Raw genomic sequence first — 18498 nt, forward strand, 5'->3', positions numbered from 1 at the left:
CATTGCTCTGGGGACTCAGCTGCCTCAATGTTAGTACTTTGCTAAGGGCAAAAAGGCAACATTAACCCAACCCACAGGATCCTATAAGTCTATCTTTACATATAAAAATACCTTTAGAAAATTCCTTTATCTCTAAACCCCCCAAGATGTGTGTTGGCAATCATCCCCCAAGCATATGGCCCACAAATATATCTGAAGGGTCTCATGACTAAGGTTTAATTAGATGGTCATTAATGACCTTTTCCCAACTATAGGTAGCCCCCTCAAGGTCCTGGAAACCTTGCTTCCAAAATTCCTTTATCTTAAGCTATCCCTAACCCCCTCCGAACTCCTTATGACCCCAGGGCAGCTCTTTCTGCCCAGGGAACCTGTCCCCTTGCTTTAATAAAACCACCTTTTCGCACCAAAGTTTTCTCAGGAATTCGGTCTTGGCTGTTGGCTTCGAACCCTAACATCTTTTCCTACATCATAATATTCAATAGCTGTATGACTTGAGCTACAAGTCAACCTCTTCAGGCTTTAATTTCACTGTCTTCATCTGTAAAAAGAGGGTTGCTAGAGGTTTAAATAAATATGTTCATGTGTCTCTGATGTATATATATGTATGTGTGTATATATTTGTAGTTAAGAAATATATATATTTTATATGTATGTATTACTTCAAAATATATATGGATATATATTTACTTAAGATTATATGTATCTACTTAAGATATATATATATGATATATATTTATTTAAGATATATACATGGAGACATACATATATTTACTTCAGATTTTATATATGTAACACAGCAGCATTTTTTGGCAGGTGGTGTTACTTAAATATTATTATATTGACTCAGCACTTCTATATCTGAACTGCTGGTGAGTTAACAAAATTGATCTAATGGTTCTTGCCCTTTTTTTCTTTAAAGTTTCAGTTATAGCAAAATGTCATTTAAGAAATTGAATAAACAGAATGAGAAGCCCTACAGCAAGGTGCTGAGTTAATAGACAGCATAATCACTTCCTGACTACATATGAATGAAGTCTTTGTAGAACTAGCAGAGGGGCTGTTAATGGGCTTTTGTTTTAGAGATGATAGATTGATATTCCAGCGACAGCCCTGATGAGAACCCTCCTGGCAACTGCCTCTCTTTGCCTAGTGCTGAAACGGTACCCTTCCAAGTAGGTATAACCTGCTATAAATCAGAGCACTAATACCTGAGCTTCACAAGGACAGAGATTTTGTCTGTATTGGGTCATTGCTGTATCTGCAGAATTCAGGCAAATGCCTTGCAAAGAGTAGGTACACAATAACGGTTTCTTGAATGAATGGAAACTGCAACCTTTTCTTTAAAATAGGATTAACATTAAAAGCAAAACAAACAAAAAGTAAGAGGCTTCCCTACTTCTGACAGATTTCTGACCCTAAGAATGCCGGTGAGCAGGGCGGAGGAGCGGCACGGGAAGGACGACGGAAGTGCAAACGTGTATTTTAGCAAGTATTCTAGAAGTCAAGGATTTGGTTAATTCACAGGAATATGTGGTGTGGAATGGTACCACACTTAACTCAGATTCCTACGCACGTGTCACATTTGTATTACAAATATTTTATGTAGCATCTGACTAACTTTAGTGTCTATACTTATCCTTTTCCCTTACCAGGGTTTTCAGAAATCCTTCACCTATAGCCAAGTGTCAGAAAGTGACACTTTTACTTTCCACAAACCTTTGGCTTACTTTTATTAGTTGCTACTCAGCTAATAATCAGTTTAACATGATCCATCTCAGAAGTAGGGTTGATTATATTGCATTACTAACAATTTAGCTCACAACCTCAGACAGTGGCTTAAAATAGCCTTCTCGAAATTATTCCTGACAATCGCCTAAGGACATATTCGTTTCTACTGCCACAGCAAGCATTTTTTGAAAACAGAAAGAAGTCCCCTTTCATAGCATAGACAAGCTAATAATTTGAAGTGGAAACTATTCATTTGTACACCCTCTAAATTTTCCTAATTATCTTTGTAATGAAAACTGAGAAAGTATTAGTCATCCTTGGCTGAGCTATACTCAACTCTACTTGCCTTTTCTAAATATAATAAAACAACAAACAACCTTAAAGGACATTATTAATTCATTAGACAAGATTTCTTAAAATGTTTTTTATCATCTCATTTAACTTTGGAGCTTCCAGACATTAATAATGAGTCACCAAAATGCTATCATTGATTTATAATGCACATTAGCACATCAGGTTTGGCCCAAGAACTCTGTGGGTCCAGAGGGAAAAAGAAAGATGTTTACAAGTGAGCCATGACAGAAATACACTGAAAACACATAACGGTAAACATTAGGCCTAATTCGAGTATAATGAAGATTCAGGTTCATTTTATTCTACAGAACTGCTTCTATCCTTGAAACTTCATGTAGAAAGAGTCCTTAGAGTTAGAATACTATTGAGGGTGGTATAATTTTGCTTCGCCTTTGGGCATATAAGGTAAACATTTTAGAACAAAATTTACAGCTATAGATAACACAGGATCTGATCAATGTTAACACACTTGGCATTAGTTTAAGGCTAATCCACATTGGAAAAACAATCATTTCCAGGATGGAGATCAAGTTTCTTAACACAGTGTTGCCTGTCTGGGTTGCTAGAAAAGATTTCTTGTTTAAAAATCGATCCACAGGATGTATTTTCACATTTGTCAGTTTCTTTCCACTTGTGTGCTAGAGGGAGGCACTTTAAGAGTTGTTAATGGTCCTTTTATCAGTGCAAGACACCGAGTTTCAGCAGTGATTAGTAAATATGGCAGGGAATTAAAATGAAATTGTATTAAAAAGTAAACAAATCGTTAAATTAGAAAATTTCGCCAAATCTCGCAATGATCAGTAATTTCTGATTTGAATAACTTCTTTGCTTAAAAAAAGATTAGTAGTTATCACCCACCTATGCCCAAATAAGTGAATATACTACAGCTCCTGATGTTAAGGTATAATGGTTTTGCTATCTGGGCTCGTAAGGGGTCTTAAAATATTGACAAGTACTTTGAGTTATGTTTTGAGTAATATTTCAAAATATTGTATTATGCATAGGTCCCAAAGTGTCAGAAAAACTAAAATGTCGAATAGAACATATTGAAAGAGTTTAGTAAAATGTATAAAAATTAAAAGGCTAAAAAACCCACTCCGTTTTAACATGTAAAAATAAATCGAATTGGTTCGTGGGAATCGAGTGGCTTTTTTTTGTTTTGTTTTGTTTTTTAGTTAGTTAGTTAGTTGGTATGTACTGCACCCGCCATAACACGTTGAAAAGTAGGTCCTGGTACACACTAAGGAATATCCAACCAGGTAAATACATCAGGGTGATGAGGCCCATGAAATTGAGCGGATAGTGAGAATAGTCCCAGGAACAAGCGCCGCACATGCGGAGTCCCAGACCCCAGGACAACTCCCAAACGTAGATGAAGATCACGTAGATGGGTATCCGCTTCCAAGTGCTCCAGCCACGACTCCAGTGGAGATGGAAGTAGAGCTTTTCCACCACGAAACTGCAGCTGCCGTACATGAAGAAGGACCAGAGCGACGTGTGGCCGCTGGTTACCCCATCTCCCTGCCCCAGTAAATTAAAGAAGAAAGTGAAGAAGATCTCATCCAAAAAGCCGTGCATTCCGAAGAAAAGAAAGCGGAGCAGGCCCGGCAGCCCGTGACTGGGGGCTCCCCCGACGCCCCTGCCGCCTCGGGGTAGGTGGCGGGGGCCACCTGCAACCACAGGGGTCCCAGCGCCCCGAGGGGCGGGGGGCGCGCCCGGCCCACGCTGCTGCTGCTGCTGCTGCTGCTGCTGCTGCTGCTGCTCTGGCGGCCGCTGGTACCGCAAGCGCAGGAAGCGGTTCAGAAACACATGGCAGTGGTAGAGAGCGAGCACGTACTGCAGCACTAGGTCCAGTGTCCCCGGCACTGCCGCGCCCCCCGGCCCGCTGCGCAGGCCCAGCAGCAGCGCCTGGCCGGCCAGGGTCTGCAGTGCCACGTGCGCTGAGGGGTAGAGGAGAAAATTGAAGACGAAGGCGCTGGGGCAGCGCCGCTGCTGCAGGTAGACCTTCTCCAGGGCGAAGTGGGTGAGCGAGTGTAGCAGGCAGCGATAGGGCGAGGAGAAGCCCAGCATCCGGAGGTCCGGGCTGCTAGCGAAGCGCCGAGCCGAGGACACGAGCACGTCCAGGGTGATCCCGTGCATCCCGTAGAAGTAGAGGCGCATCCAGGCGGGCAGCTCAGCGCCGTCGGCCGGCGCTTCAGCAGTGGACAGCGGCTCTGGGCCGCTGGCCGCAGTCTCGCCTCCCGGCCCACAGGGCTCCCCAGGACGCCGGGGCGCGCTGCTCCTTCGCGCGCGACCCTCGCCGTCCGCATCGCTGCCCGCCATGGGCTCAGAGGCTGCCCGGGCACCCGAGCCCGGGCCCCCGCCGCCGCTGGGTGCGTGGAGCTGCGGGGCCGACGGGCCGAGCGCCGCGCCGCGCCGCCTCCCGGTCTTGCCGGCCCCCGGGGGGCGCGCAGGGAGCTCCGTTCCGGCCGCGGCCGGGTGGCAGCCGGAGCTGGTGTGCTCGGGACACCGCGGGTCGCCCGACTCGCGGAGTCCCCCTGCCGCGGACCCACCGCACCCTGCCCTCCAGTCTTGGGTGAGGAGCAGCCGGCCGGCGCCCGCTCTCACTCTGCGTGGCCTAACCGGCGCCGCGGCCCGGCGAGGGGCGGTGGTGCTGGGGCTGCGAAGAGGAGTGCAGAGGCTGCTGCAAAACCCCATCTCCACCACTCAGCCCCGCCGCCTGGGCGGCGGGCTCTTGAAGCGTAAAGCGAGCAGCGACGCCCCTTTCCCCGGCCCTCCCCATGCCCCTCTCCGTCTTTCTCCACCGCTCCCGCCTTCGCAGGGTCCCCTCCCCGACCCACCCTCGGAAGTCCCGAGGGGGTCCCCAGTCCCGAGGGGGTCCGCTGGCGAAGGCCGGGCCCTGCTTCTCCGCCCCCTTTCCCCTCTTCCCCCGCCCCCTCTGCACCTGGGTTTCGGGCGGTGTGGGAGGTGTTTGTTGGGGCGGAGGAGAAACACCTAACAGGTGTGATTGCGAGATGAGGGGTAATCCCTGTGTAGAAGAACCAGAGCCAGGGCCTGGCTGGCAAAGGCGAATGGCCTAGTGCCACAAACCAGAGGCCGGGCCAGAGACCAAACTGTGGTGCTGTATATTTAATGTTTTAATTCAAAGCCAGCTGTGTCCCAGTCACAAAGAATAAACATGAGACTCCACGCCTGCACGCCCCAGCATCTGAAATGTGGTCACGGGGCCTGGTTCACTTTTTCACTCTCTCCCCCTACCAGTCTGCTTTCCTAGGTTAGTCTACTGAGGGCCAAAGACAGAAATTCAGAGCCCCCCAGAATTATGAAACGATTTGAAGCCAGCTGGGTTGGACAGAGCCTCTTATCAAGAACAGTACCGTTGCTCACACTGGCATACCCCCCAGTGCTGCTTTTCTCCTTGCAGAACTAGGTCATCGCAGAGATGGAGGGTGAAATAGAGGGTGAGATATTTACTTACTTACTTATTTTGAAGAGAGGGTGGGGGAATGTAGAACTTTGGTATGTTGGAGGCTGCACTTTTGAATCCAATTATGAATTGGATTCTAAATCCAAAACTCGGGTTTAGAATTGAAAAGGATTGAAAAGAACCTTAGGGGTCAATTATACTGATTTATACCCACCCTGCCCCCATCATATCTAGGCAGAAACTAGATAACAGTTCTGATCTGTAAGGAGATGGGATGGTTTTTTGGATGGAAGGCTTTCTGGGGATTTTTTTTTATTTTAAATTAATTTTTTAACTAATTAAAACATTTTTGATTTTCTAAAAATATTGAGGCCATACCTTCATTTCTTAAAACACTCTCTTCCCCATTCTCTCCCCTTATTTATTTCAACCCCTATGTTAGTCTACAGTTGCTAAATTGTCTGTGATTTAGGTAAGAGAGAAATAAAAGTATGGTGAGAAGAAAAATTGTTAAAGTAGTATCACTTGTATAAGGTCAAAGTAACGATTTTTTTTTTTCAGCTTTGTTAGCATGAGGTTTATTTGCAGACTTCCTTTGACAACTGTCAAAAGTCAGTGGGTGGAAACTGCCAGGGACATCATGCCAGGGACAGAAGCCTCAGGGACAGGCTTGTCAAACCAGCCACAAAACAGGAGACGGTTAGTTGCCCAAGTGCCTGAGCAAGTACAATGAAGAGAAATAATAATGCTAAAAAACTAAGTTCAACTGAGTAACTCTGAAGATCTAATCAGCTTTAATCAATGATTTATGAATTGGGCTGCATCCCGTTTAATAAAGAGAAGTAAGCTCCAAGGAGCTGTACAAAATGGAAGACTTATAGGCAGAGACAAGGCAAGACACAAAAGTTGTTAGTAAAAGAAAAGAAAGAGCTGTTTTAGGCAAGGTAACCTTCCTTTGCAAGGGAGCCTATCACGCAGATACACTAGTGCTGATCAGGAAATTACAGATGGTATTTAAGTTGCATTTCTGTAAGTCTTGGTTTGCTGGCTTGGAGCAAGTGACTCCCTATTGAGCCCCGTATTATTTTTTTAAACACTGTAAACATTTTCATGAGCACCTACTGTATACAATATGCTAAATACACTGGGGAAATAAGGGGTTATAAGATGCACTCTCTAAGAAGTGTATAACCTACTTGATAGGATAATAAGCTATCATATCTGGGTAAAGCCTACCTATGATTATTATTATTATTTTTAAATTTATTTATTTGACAGAGATCACAAGTTAAAGTAGGGAGAGAGGCCGACAGGGGGGGAGGGGGAGCAGGCTCCCCATGAAGCAGAGAGCCCGACGTGGGGCTTGATCCCAGGACCCTGAGATCATGACCTGAGCTGAAGGCAGAGGCTTAACCCACTGAGCCACCCAGGCACCCCAAATAATAGATTTTTTTTTTTTAAGATTTGTTTTATTTATTTGACAGAGATCACAAGTAGGCAGAGAGGCAGGCAGAGAGAGAGGAGGAAGCAGGCTCCCTGCCTACCAGAGAGCCCAATGCGATGCAGGGCTCGATCCTAGTCCCTGGGATCATGACCCAAGCCGAAGGCAGAGGCTTAACCCACTGAGCCACTCAGGCGCCCCCTACCTATGATTATTATTAATAATAATTATGATCAGCTAGTTCCCTCTTATCCACAATTTCACTTTCCACAGTCCAGAAGTAGATGATCTTCCTTCTGACATATTATCAGAAGGTCGGTAGTAGCCTAATGCTATGTCATTCACCTCACTTCGTCACAGCATGTAGCCATTTTATCATCTCACAGCATTACAAGAAGGATAAGTATAGTACAATAAGATGTTCTGAGGGCGAGAAACCACATTCACATTATTTTTATTAGAGTATTATGTTAAAATTGTTCAATTTTATTATTGTTGTTGTTAATCTCCTACTATGCCTAATTTAGAAATTAAATTTTGACATAGATAAGGATATACTGGAAAAAAGAAACATAGTATATATAGTATATACTCAATACTATTGGTGGTTTCAGGCATCTCCTGGGCATCTTGGAACATATCCCCTGTGGCCAAGGAGGGGAACTACTATATATACCAATGAATACATTTCTCTGAATTATTATTTTACTAAATAAACTCAACCCTCGACCCAACTTATCAGAAATTAAAAACAAATGCACGTGTTCTCTGCAAGGGAAAGCACTTCATAATGATAGCATAAATATAGGCATTCAAACATGCATACACTAACTTACTAGACTGAACTTGAATTTTTTTTTAAGATTTTATTTACTTGTCAGAGAGAGAGAAAGTGACAGCACAAGCAGAGGAAGCAGCAGGCAGGGGGAAAAGCAGGCTTCCCGCTGAGTAAGGAGCCTGACATGGGACTCCATCTCAGGACCCTGGGATCATGACCTGAGCCAAAGGCACACACTTAAGCTTAACTGACTGAGCACACATATTTGAAACATGCTAATTTTTAAAATTCGGGAATATGTAATAGTCTGTATTTCACTACTGTTGTCAATGTATTGCTCTGCTGAGTGGGTTAGATTACTAAAAATCTCAATGTTCTGGGTCCTTTTTTTTAATGTTTCTCATTTATCTTAGGAGAAGTGATGTAAAATATAAATTAACAGTTATAAAGCCATAGCAGAAAACGCAGCTATTACCTGTTATTGTTTCTTTTTATATTTTTGTTGAGGCCTCTCCTTAGTTACACCACTTCAAAATGTATGAAACATTAACTTAAAAAAAAAAAAGTAGACAAAAAGGATAAAAGGAAAAGTTTAAAAAAGGCATGAGACAAAGGGCAAGAAAACTATTCATTAGTAAATTGCCCTCATTCTTTTCACTCATTGCCTCATTTAAAAAAAAAATGAGTATCTTCTGCCATTCTGAAAAGTTAGCCCACCAATGATACTAATTTTTGTTTCTGCTTCATCTTCACATTGTTCTTTGGTTTTAAACACTTCATTGCTGGGTTTCCAAAAGGAAAACTGCAGCATGGGTTTAATGATCCATGATGATTTTATAATTTACAATCCTCACATCAGACTCCATGATCATAAAATGTGTAAAAACCTTTCTGTGCTGGTCTTTGCTACTGCAAACATTAGGTTGCAAAGATAAACCTGTAAAAGCAGCAACTTGTTGGGAGTTGGTGGTCTTGAGGGGAGGTTAAAAGTACGAAACAGGAATCTGCAATAAAATAACATTGGGTTGAGGGCGCCTGGGTGGCTCAGTGGGTTAAGCCGCTGCCTTCGGCTCAGGTCATGATCTCAGGGTCCTGGGATCCAGTCCCGCATCGGGCTCTCTGCTCAGCAGGGAGCCTGCTTCCCTTCCCCTCTCTCTGCCTGCCTGTCTACTTGTGATCTCTCTCTCTGTCAAATAAATAAATAAAATCTTTAAAAAAAAAATAACATTGGGTTGAGACTCCTTAGGTTAGAAAGCAGCCATTCAAAATTGATCTGAAACACTGTTCTTCCATGGAAAACACAGCCTTCCTTGACTTCAGAGACCAAGAAGCAGTCTGAGTAACCATGTCTGTAGAGATACAATAAATCCTGTGGAGCCAACACTAACCTTACTGGACTGGCCAGGTTGGGGCAGGGTAGTTAGTGTGACTAGGGAGAGATCTGTTAATTAGGAGAAGGGCCTTCTGGAGAATTATGATAATCTTCAGTGAACTGTCTAGTGGCCATAGGGTCATGGTTGTAGACTTTTAGATGTATGGAATGCCCCAGACTTTCCACTGCACACCAGGAGAACAAAGGACAGTGAACAGAAAGCACAGCATTTAAAAGAAAGCTTAAGGTAAGTTCAATAGGGTAAGGAATGAATGTAATGACAGAAGAAACAGTGAAAGGCAGCAGCCACATTAACAGTAGATATAAAAACTTTTCTTATTATGGATCGAATTACATACACATGCACACACACCCCTCTTATATGTCATAATCATCAGACTAAGGAAGGAGCACATTCATCCAAGAATGCTTACAACTGCTGAATGGTGGCTCCCTAAAAATACCACCAAAATAACTTGTTGCTAAGGCAAAACTGAGTTTCTTGCTTACCATGGTTAAGGAAGCTTTCTTCCTCAACAAAGTTTTAATAGCATTTTGTAGTGGGAAGGACAATGTACCATTTGTGAGGTTTTTTGGATTCTGGTTTAAGATGGATCTTTCAATACAAGGGCTTGATTAGAATTAGGTAATGACTATGATATAATGGTTTAGGATTGGTGGACACAAGACTACTGCTTTGAAGCGAGAGTTTCAGAGTGTTGAGAATAAATAATAAATTTTTATCTCACTGGCCCAGAGCTTCCTAGAATAATAAAGTTGTGTTGATGAAGACAGTACATGTTAATGAAGATAGCCAAACAATAACATCATGGCCACACAGACAATAAGCTTTGGAGATGTAGATGCATGATCTTGGGTTCAAACAATCTAAGGGTGAGGACCAGCATGGAATCTGAGGACAGTAATTTGAGTAATGACAGGTAAAGGTAACGAGGAGGTAAGGTTGACACGTAGTGTAGTTAAAATGATGCTCATCCCAGGGGAAGGGAAAGAGAGGCTGACTGATTGTTCAAGAACACAGCTGTATAAAATATTTGTAAGCATGTGTCTATAGTTTTGCTTTACCTATACTATTCTTTCTTAATTTTCCTTTGTCATATGCTAAAGTTCCAAATTAAAGATTTGTTTTAGATATTCCTTAAACATCTGTGAGAGCAAATGGACCATTAGGAAGCAACTAATAAATTATTAGTGCTCATCGAAAACAGCAGAAAGATCAAATAGGAGCATGGAAACTTTTTTGAACATGACATTGTTAGGGGATCATCCTGGAAATCTTTCCTACTGTTCCTACTGCATTCCTTTACAAAGCTCCTTCTTTTTAAGTGTACTCCTTTTACTCTTCTTTCTGATAATCTGATTAATGGGGAGTCACATTGATATCAGGACAGTTTCCTTTTGTAACTCCTCCTGGTAGCTTTTTATGTACTTTTATATCGTCATTTTAAATTTCAGGCTTTCTTTCTGTCCCAGCTCTTAGTTTTCACCATAAAACTGTCTCAGTTAAGGATTATCCCTGAGATTCTACTGAGTGGGGCTCTTAAGGAACAAACTGAATAAATTCTTTTAATTTATAAAGCTTAAGGAAAAACTAAAACAGTAACAAGCTGTTTTGGAAAATCTTGCTTAAAAAATAAAATTTGACGTTGAGCAATACTCAAATCAGTAATACTCCCTTTGTGTAACCTTTCCCTGCCTGCCAGTGCCTCCTCACCTTAGAATGCCCAGGATTGTCCTCTCCCCAGTTAATACCATTATGTTTTCAAAGGAAGTAGCTTATTTTGAATAATAATACTTGAGTACATTGGTAAACCCTTTTATTGGTAAGAGAGGTCATCACTGGTAATGGATACTACTTAATGTGCGTCTACATGTCAGCTGTGCACTTCACAGAGCTTATCAGTAATTCATATAACTAACTGTTCTCTTAATTTTTTTTAATTAATTTTTTATTTTTTCAGCATAACAGTATTATTTTTGCACCACACCCAGTGCTCCATGCAATCCGTGCCCTCTACAATACCCACCACCTGGTGCCCCCAACCTCCCACCCCCCACCCCTTCAAAATTCTCAGATCGTTTTTCAGAGTCCATAGTCTCTCATGGTTCACCTCCCCTTCCAATTTCCCTCAACTCCCTTCTCCTCTCCATCTCCCCTTGTCCTCCATGCTATTTGTTATGCTCCACAAATAAGTGAAATCATATGATAATTGACTCTCTCTGCTTGACTTATTTCACTCAGCATAATCTCTTCCAGTCCCGTCCATGTTGCTACAAAACTTGGGTATTCATCCTTTCTTTTTTCTTTTTCTTTTTTTTTTTTTTTTCCGCTTTATAAACATATATTTTTATCCCCAGGAGTACAGGTCTGCGAATCGCCAGGTTTACACACTTCACAGCACTCACCATAGCACATACCCTCCCCAATATCCATAACCCCACCCCCCTCTCCCAACCCCCTCCCCCCATCAACCCTCATTTGTTTTGTGAGATTAAGAGTCACTTATGGTTTGTCTCCCTCCCAATCCCATCTTGTTTCATTTACTCTTCTCCTACGCCCTCAACCCCCCATGTTGCATCTCCTCTCCCTCATATCAGGGAGATCATATGATAGTTGTCTTTCTCCGATTGACTTATTTCACTAAGCATGATACCCTCTAGTTCCATCCACGTCGTCGCAAATGGCAAGATTTCATTTCTTTTGATGGCTGCATAGTATTCCATTGTATATATATACCACTTCTTCTTTATCCATTCGTCTGTTGATGGACATCTAGGTTCTTTCCATAGTTTGGCTATTGTAGACATTGCTGCTATAAACATTCGGGTGCACGTGCCCCTTCGGATCACTACGTTTGTATCTTTAGGGTAAATACCCAGCAGTGCAATTGCTGGGTCATAGGGTAGTTCTATTTTCAACATTTTGAGGAACCTCCATGCTGTTTTCCAGAGTGGTTGCACCAGCTTGCATTCCCACCAACAGTGCAGGAGGGTTCCCCTTTCTCCGCATCCTCGCCAGCATCTGTCATTTCCTGACTTGTTCATTTTAGCCATTCTGACTGGTGTGAGGTGATCTCTCATGGTGGTTTTGATTTGTATTTCCCTGATGCCGAGTGATATGGAGCACTTTTTCATGTGTCTGTTGGCCATCTGGATGTCTTCTTTGCAGAAATGTCTGTTCATGTCCTCTGCCCATTTCTTGATTGGATTATTTGTTCTTTGGGTGTTGAGTTTGCTAAGTTCTTTATAGATTTTGGACACTAGCCCTTTATTTGATATGTCATTTGCAAATATCTTCTCCCATTCTGTCAGTTGTCTTTTGGTTTTGTTAACTGTTTCCTTTGCTGTGCAAAAGCTTTTGATCTTGATAAAATCCCAAAAGTTCATTTTTGCCCTTGCTTCCCTTGCCTTTGGTGATGTTCCTAGGAAGATGTTGCTGCGGCTGAGGTCGAAGAGGTTGCTGCCTGTGTTCTCCTCGAGGATTTTGATGGATTCCTTTCTCACATTGAGATCCTTCATCCATTTTGAGTCTATTTTCGTGTGTGGTGTAAGGAAATGATCCAATTTCATTTTCCTGCATGTGGCTGTCCAATTTTCCCAACACCATTTATTGAAGAGCCTGTCTTTTTTCCATTGGACATTCTTTCCTGCTTTGTCGAAGATGAGTTGACCATAGAGTTGAGGGTCCATTTCTGGGCTCTCTATTCTGTTCCATTGATCTATGTGTCTGTTTTTGTGCCAGTACCATGCTGTCTTGATGATGACAGCTTTGTAATAGAGCTTGAAGTCCGGAATTGTGATGCCACCAACTTTGGCTTTCTTTTTCAATATTCCTTTGGCTATTCGAGGTCTTTTCTGGTTCCATATAAATTTTAGGATTATTTGTTCCATTTCTTTGAAAAAAATGGATGGTACTTTGATAGGAATTGCATTAAATGTGTAGATTGTTTTAGGTAGCATAGACATTTTCACAATATTTATTCTTCCAATCCAGGAGCATGGAACATTTTTCCATTTCTTTGTGTCTTCCTCAATTTCTTTCATGAGTACTTTATAGTTTTCTGAGTATAGATTCTTAGTCTCTTTGGTTAGGTTTATTCCTAGGTGTCTTATAGTTTTGGGTGCAATTGTAAATGGGATGGACTCCTTAATTTCTCTTTCTTCTGTCTTGTTGTTGGTGTAGAGAAATGCAACTGATTTCTGTGCATTGATTTTATATCCTGACACTTTACTGAATTCCTGTACAAGTTCTAGCAGTTTTGGAGTGGATTCTTTTGGGTTTTCCACATATAGTATCATATCATCTGCGAAGAGTGATAGTTTGATTTCTTCTTTGCCGATCTGTATGCCTTTAATTTCCTTTTGTTGTCTGATTGCTGAGGCTAGGACTTCTAGTACTATGTTGAATAGCAGTGGTGATAACGGACATCCCTGCCGTGTTCCTGACCTTAGCGGAAAAGCTTTCAGTTTTTCTCCATTGAGAATGATATTTGCGGTGGGTTTTTCATAGATGGCTTTGATAATATTGAGGTATGTACCGTCTATCCCTACACTTTGAAGAGTTTTGATCAGGAAGGGATGCTGTACTTTGTCAAATGCTTTTTCAGCATCTATGGAGAGTATCATATGGTTCTTGTTCTTTCTTTTATTAATGTGTTGTATCACATTGATTGATTTGCGGATGTTGAACCAACCTTGCAGCCCTGGAATAAATCCCACTTGGTCGTGGTGAATAATCCTTTTAATGTACTGTTGAATCCTATTGGCTAGTATTTTGGCGAGAATTTTTGCATCTGTGTTCATCAAGGATATTGGTCTGTAGTTCTCTTTTTTGATGGGATCCTTGTCTGGTTTTGGGATCAAGATGATGCTGGCCTCATAAAATGAGTTTGGAAGTTTTCCTTCTATTTCTATTTTTTGGATCAGTTTCAGGAGGATAGGAATTAGTTCTTCTTTAAATGTTTGGTAGAATTCCCCCGGGAAGCCGTCTGGCCCTGGGCTTTTGTTTGTTTGGAGATTTTTGATGACTGTTTCAATCTCCTTACTGGTTATGGGTCTGTTCAGGCTTTCTATTTCTTCCTGGTTCAGTTGTGGTAGTTTATATGTCTCTAGGAATGCATCCATTTCTTCCAGATTGTCAAATTTGTTGGCGTAGAGTTGCTCATAGTATGTTCTTATAATTGTCTGTATTTCTTTGGTGTTCGTTGTGCTCTCTCCTCTTTCATTCATGATTTTATTTATTTGGGTCCTTTCTCTTTTCTTTTTGATAAGTCTGGCCAGGGGTTTATCAATCTTATTAATTCTTTCAAAGAACCAGCTCCTAGTTTCGTTGATTTGTTCTATTGTTTTTTTGGTTTCTATTTCATTGATTTCTGCTCTAATCTTTATGATTTCTCTTCTCCTTCTGGGTTTAGGGTTTCTTTCTTGTTCTTTCTCCAGCTCCTTTAGGTGTAGGGTTAGGTTGTGTACCTGAGACCTTTCTTGTTTCTTGAGAAAGGCTTGTACCGCTATATATTTTCCTCTCAGGACTGCCTTTGTTGTGTCCCACAGATTCTGAACCGTTGTGTTTTCATTATCATTTGTTTCCATAAATTTTTTCAATTCTTCTTTAATTTCCTGGTTGACCCATTCATTCTTTAGAAGGATGCTGTTTAGTCTCCATGTATTTGGGTTCTTTCCAAATTTCCTCTTGTTATTGAGTTCTAGCTTTAGAGCATTGTGGTCTGAAAATATGCAGGGAATGATCCCAATCTTTTGATACTGGTTGAGACTTGATTTAGGACCGAGAATGTGATCTATTCTGGGGAATGTTCCATGTGCACTAGAGAAGAATGTGTATTCTGTTGCTTTGGGATGAAATGTTCTGAATATATCTGTGATGTCCATCTGGTCCAGTGTGTCATTTAAGGCCTTGATTTCCTTGTTGATCTTTTGCTTGGATGATCTGTCCATTTCAGTGAGGGGAGTGTTAAAATCCCCTACTATTATTGTATTCTTGTCGATGTGTTTCTTTGATTTTGTTATTAATTGGTTTATATAGTTGGCTGCTCCCACGTTAGGGGCATAGATATTTAAAATTGTTAGATCTTCTTGTTGGACAGTTCCTTTGAGTATGATATAGTGTCCTTCCTCATCTCTTATTATAGTCTTTGGCTTAAAATCTAATTGATCTGCTATAAGGATTGCCACTCCTGCTTTCTTCTGATGTCCATTAGCATGGTAAATTCTTTTCCACCCCCTCACTTTAAACCTGGAGGTGTCTTCGGGTTGAAGATGAGTTTCTTGTAGGCAACATATAGATGGGTTTTGTTTTTTTATCCATTCTGATACCCTGTGTCTTTTGATTGGGGCATTTAGCCCATTAACATTCAGGGTAAGTATTGAGAGATATGAATTTAGTGCCATTGTATTGCCTGTAAGGTGACTGTTACTGTATATTGTCTCTGTTTCTTTCTGATCTACTACTTTTAGGGTCTCTCTTTGCTTAGAGGACCCCTTTCAATATTTCCTGTAGAGCTGGTTTGGTATTTGCAAATTCTTTCAGTTTTTGTTTGTCCTGGAAGCTTTTAATCTCTCCTTCTATTTTCAATGATAGCCTAGCTGGATATAGTATTCTTGGCTGCATGTTTTTCTCATTTAGTGTTCTGAATATATCATGCCAGCTCTTTCTGGCCTGCCAGGTCTCTGTGGATAAGTCTGCTGCCAATCTAATATTTTTACCATTGTACGTTACAGACTTCTTTTCCCGGGCTGCTTTCAGGATCTTTTCTTTGTCACTAAGACTTGTAAACTTTACTATTAGGTGACGGGGTGTGGACCTATTCTTATTGATTTTGAGGGGGGTTCTCTGAACCTCCTGGATTTTGATGCTTGTTCCCTTTGCCATATTGGGGAAATTCTCTCCAATAATTCTCTCCAACATGCCTTCTGCTCCCCTCTCTGTTTCCTCTTCTTCTGGAATCCCAATTATTCTAATGTTGTTTCGTCTTATGGTGTCACTTATCTCTCGAAATCTCCCCTCGTGGTCCAGTAGCTGTTTGTCCCTCTTTTGCTCAGCTTCTTTATTCTCTGTCATTTGGTCTTCTATATCGCTAATTCTTTCTTCTGCCTCATTTATCCTAGCAGTGAGAGCCTCCATTTTTGATTGCACCTCATTAATAGCTTTTTTTTGATTTCAACTTGGTTAGATTTTAGTTCTTTTATTTCTCCAGAAAGGGCTTTTATATCTCCCGAGAGGGTTGCTTTAATATCTTCCATGCCTTTTTCAAGCCCGGCTAGAACCTTGAGAATCGTCATTCTGACTCTATATCTGACATATTACCAATGTCTGTATTGATTAGGTCCCTAGCCTTTGGTACTGCCTCTTGTTCTTTTTTTTGTTGTGAATTTTTCCACCTTGTCATTTTGTCCAGATAAGAGTTTATGAAGGAGCAAGTAAAATACTAAAAGGGTGGCAACAACCCTAGGAAAATATGCTTTAGCCAAATCAGAAGAGATCCCAAATCGTGAGGGGGGAGAAAGGGGATAAAAATGGGTTCAAAAAGAAAAAAAAAAAAAAGAAACTATTTAAAAAAAGAAAGCTGATAAAGAAAAAATATAAAAAGAGGAAAAAATATATATTTATTAGATAAACTATTTAAAAAAACGTTAAAAAAGAAAACGGTAAAAGTTAAAAAAATTTAGCAGAAGAAGAGAAAAAGAAAAGAAAAAATAATTGAAAAAAAAATTAAATTAACTGCAAGGCTAAAAAATCATGGGGAGAAAGCCATGAGTTCCGTGCTTTGCTTTCTTCTCCTCTGGAATTCCGCCGCTCTCCTTGGTAGGTGAACTTGGTCCTGGCTGGGTTTCCCGTTGATCTTCTGGGGGAGGGGCCTGTTGTAGTGATTCTCAAGCGTCTTTGCCCCAGGCGGAGTTGTACCGCCCTTACCCGGGCCGGGCTGAGTAATCCGCTGGGTTTGCTTTTGGGAGCTTTTGTTCCCTGAGAGCTTTCCGTAGAGTTCCGGAGGGCGGGAATGAAGATGGTGGCCTCCCTGTCTGTGGCCCGGAGGAGCCGAGAGCCCGGGGCCCACTCCTCAGTGTGCCCTCAGAGAACAGCGCCCAATGACTCCCGCCACCCTGGCCTCCGGCCTCGCTCTGAGCTGACCGAGCCTGCGACCGGTTCAAGGCAACCCGGAGCTGAGAGTCACTCCTCGGCTCTGTCTCTGTAGCTGGCTTCCCCATTCTAATACCGGTAAGCTCTGCGACACTCAGACACCCCCGATCCTTCTGTGACCCTGCGGGACCTGAGGCCGCGCTGACCCCGCCCGGGCTTCACACCAGTTAAGCCTCTGGAGCGATGTCCCTCAGCGGAACAGACTTTTAAAAGTCCCGATTTTGTGCTCCGTTGCTCCGCCGCTCGCTGGGAGCCGGCCCCTCCCCCCGCGGTCTATCTTCCCGTCGCTTTGGATTCACTTCTCTGCCAGTCCTACCTTTCAGATAGTGGTTGATTTTCTGTTTCTAGAATTGCTGTTCTTCTTCTCTTCAATCTCCCGTTGGATTTGTAGGTGTTTGCAATGTTTAGATAAGCTATTTAGCTGATCTCCCGCTACCCGAAGTAGTCTCAGCCTGCTACTTCTCCGCCATCTTGCCTCCTCCCCCTGTTCTCTTAATTTTTAACAGATACTGAAACTGAAGCTCAGAAAAGTTACTCGCTCAAGGTGTTAGCCAGCTATGAAGTCATTTCCACTTGAGACCAAAGCTCATTTGCAAGACACAGTGTGTTATTTCTTATGTTCTCACATTAAAGCCATCTTGAATGAGTTGAAGTTGCAAATTTAATAAAAAAGATCCATCCTGTTTACAGTGGGTATTAAGTTTATAGTGGGCATTAAGAATCCCTAGTCCCTCCCCCAGCTCCTCCACCCCTTTGGCTATCACACATTTTATTTTAATCATCAATCTACATAATCATCTCATATTTTCGTTGTACTTGTTCCGTAGCTTTACTTGTTTATCTGCCCCCCCCCACCTTTCCTTCTGGGTTTCTTTACAAATTAGTAAAGGGCTATTTATTTGTACAAATGGAGCTATACAGAAGGGGTTGCTGTCTGTTGTGAAATAGAAGATAGAGGTCAGATTACAGGAAAGTTAAGTTTGGAACGCAAATGTATTCCTGTGGCCTGTTAGGACGTGTCTCTAGATATTGAAGTTCAGCAAAGTCACATCCTGTGGTTCCAGTTAACGCCCCTATTTGTGGTTTAACTGAAAGACTTGCATGTGTTCATCTAGTTAACAAAGTCTATTTGTACCTGGTCTCCAAATACCTAAGTGCATACTGTACTTCAGTATAGGAAAAAAAAAATACAAGTTGCCAAACACAATTGTTTGCTAATCTGGGA

The 18498-nt window shown here is 42.0% G+C and overlaps 1 protein-coding gene and 1 long non-coding RNA gene across 2 annotated transcripts in view; both read right to left on the reverse strand.

Moving 5' to 3' along the window:
• The window catches only part of LOC125081432 (uncharacterized), a 77612-nt gene that overhangs the window by 12319 nt on the left and 46795 nt on the right, over positions 1 to 18498 (reverse strand). The window lies entirely within an intron of this gene.
• On the reverse strand, positions 810 to 5026 carry TMEM229A (transmembrane protein 229A). Its single transcript, XM_047696075.1, has one exon. It carries the CDS (start codon positions 4777 to 4779, stop codon positions 3262 to 3264), a length of 1518 nt encoding a protein of 505 aa, XP_047552031.1. The 5' UTR covers positions 4780 to 5026; the 3' UTR covers positions 810 to 3261.

The sequence above is a fragment of the Lutra lutra genome, chromosome 11 (genome assembly GCF_902655055.1).
Source record: "Lutra lutra chromosome 11, mLutLut1.2, whole genome shotgun sequence".
Classification (NCBI taxonomy): Eukaryota; Metazoa; Chordata; class Mammalia; order Carnivora; family Mustelidae; genus Lutra; species Lutra lutra.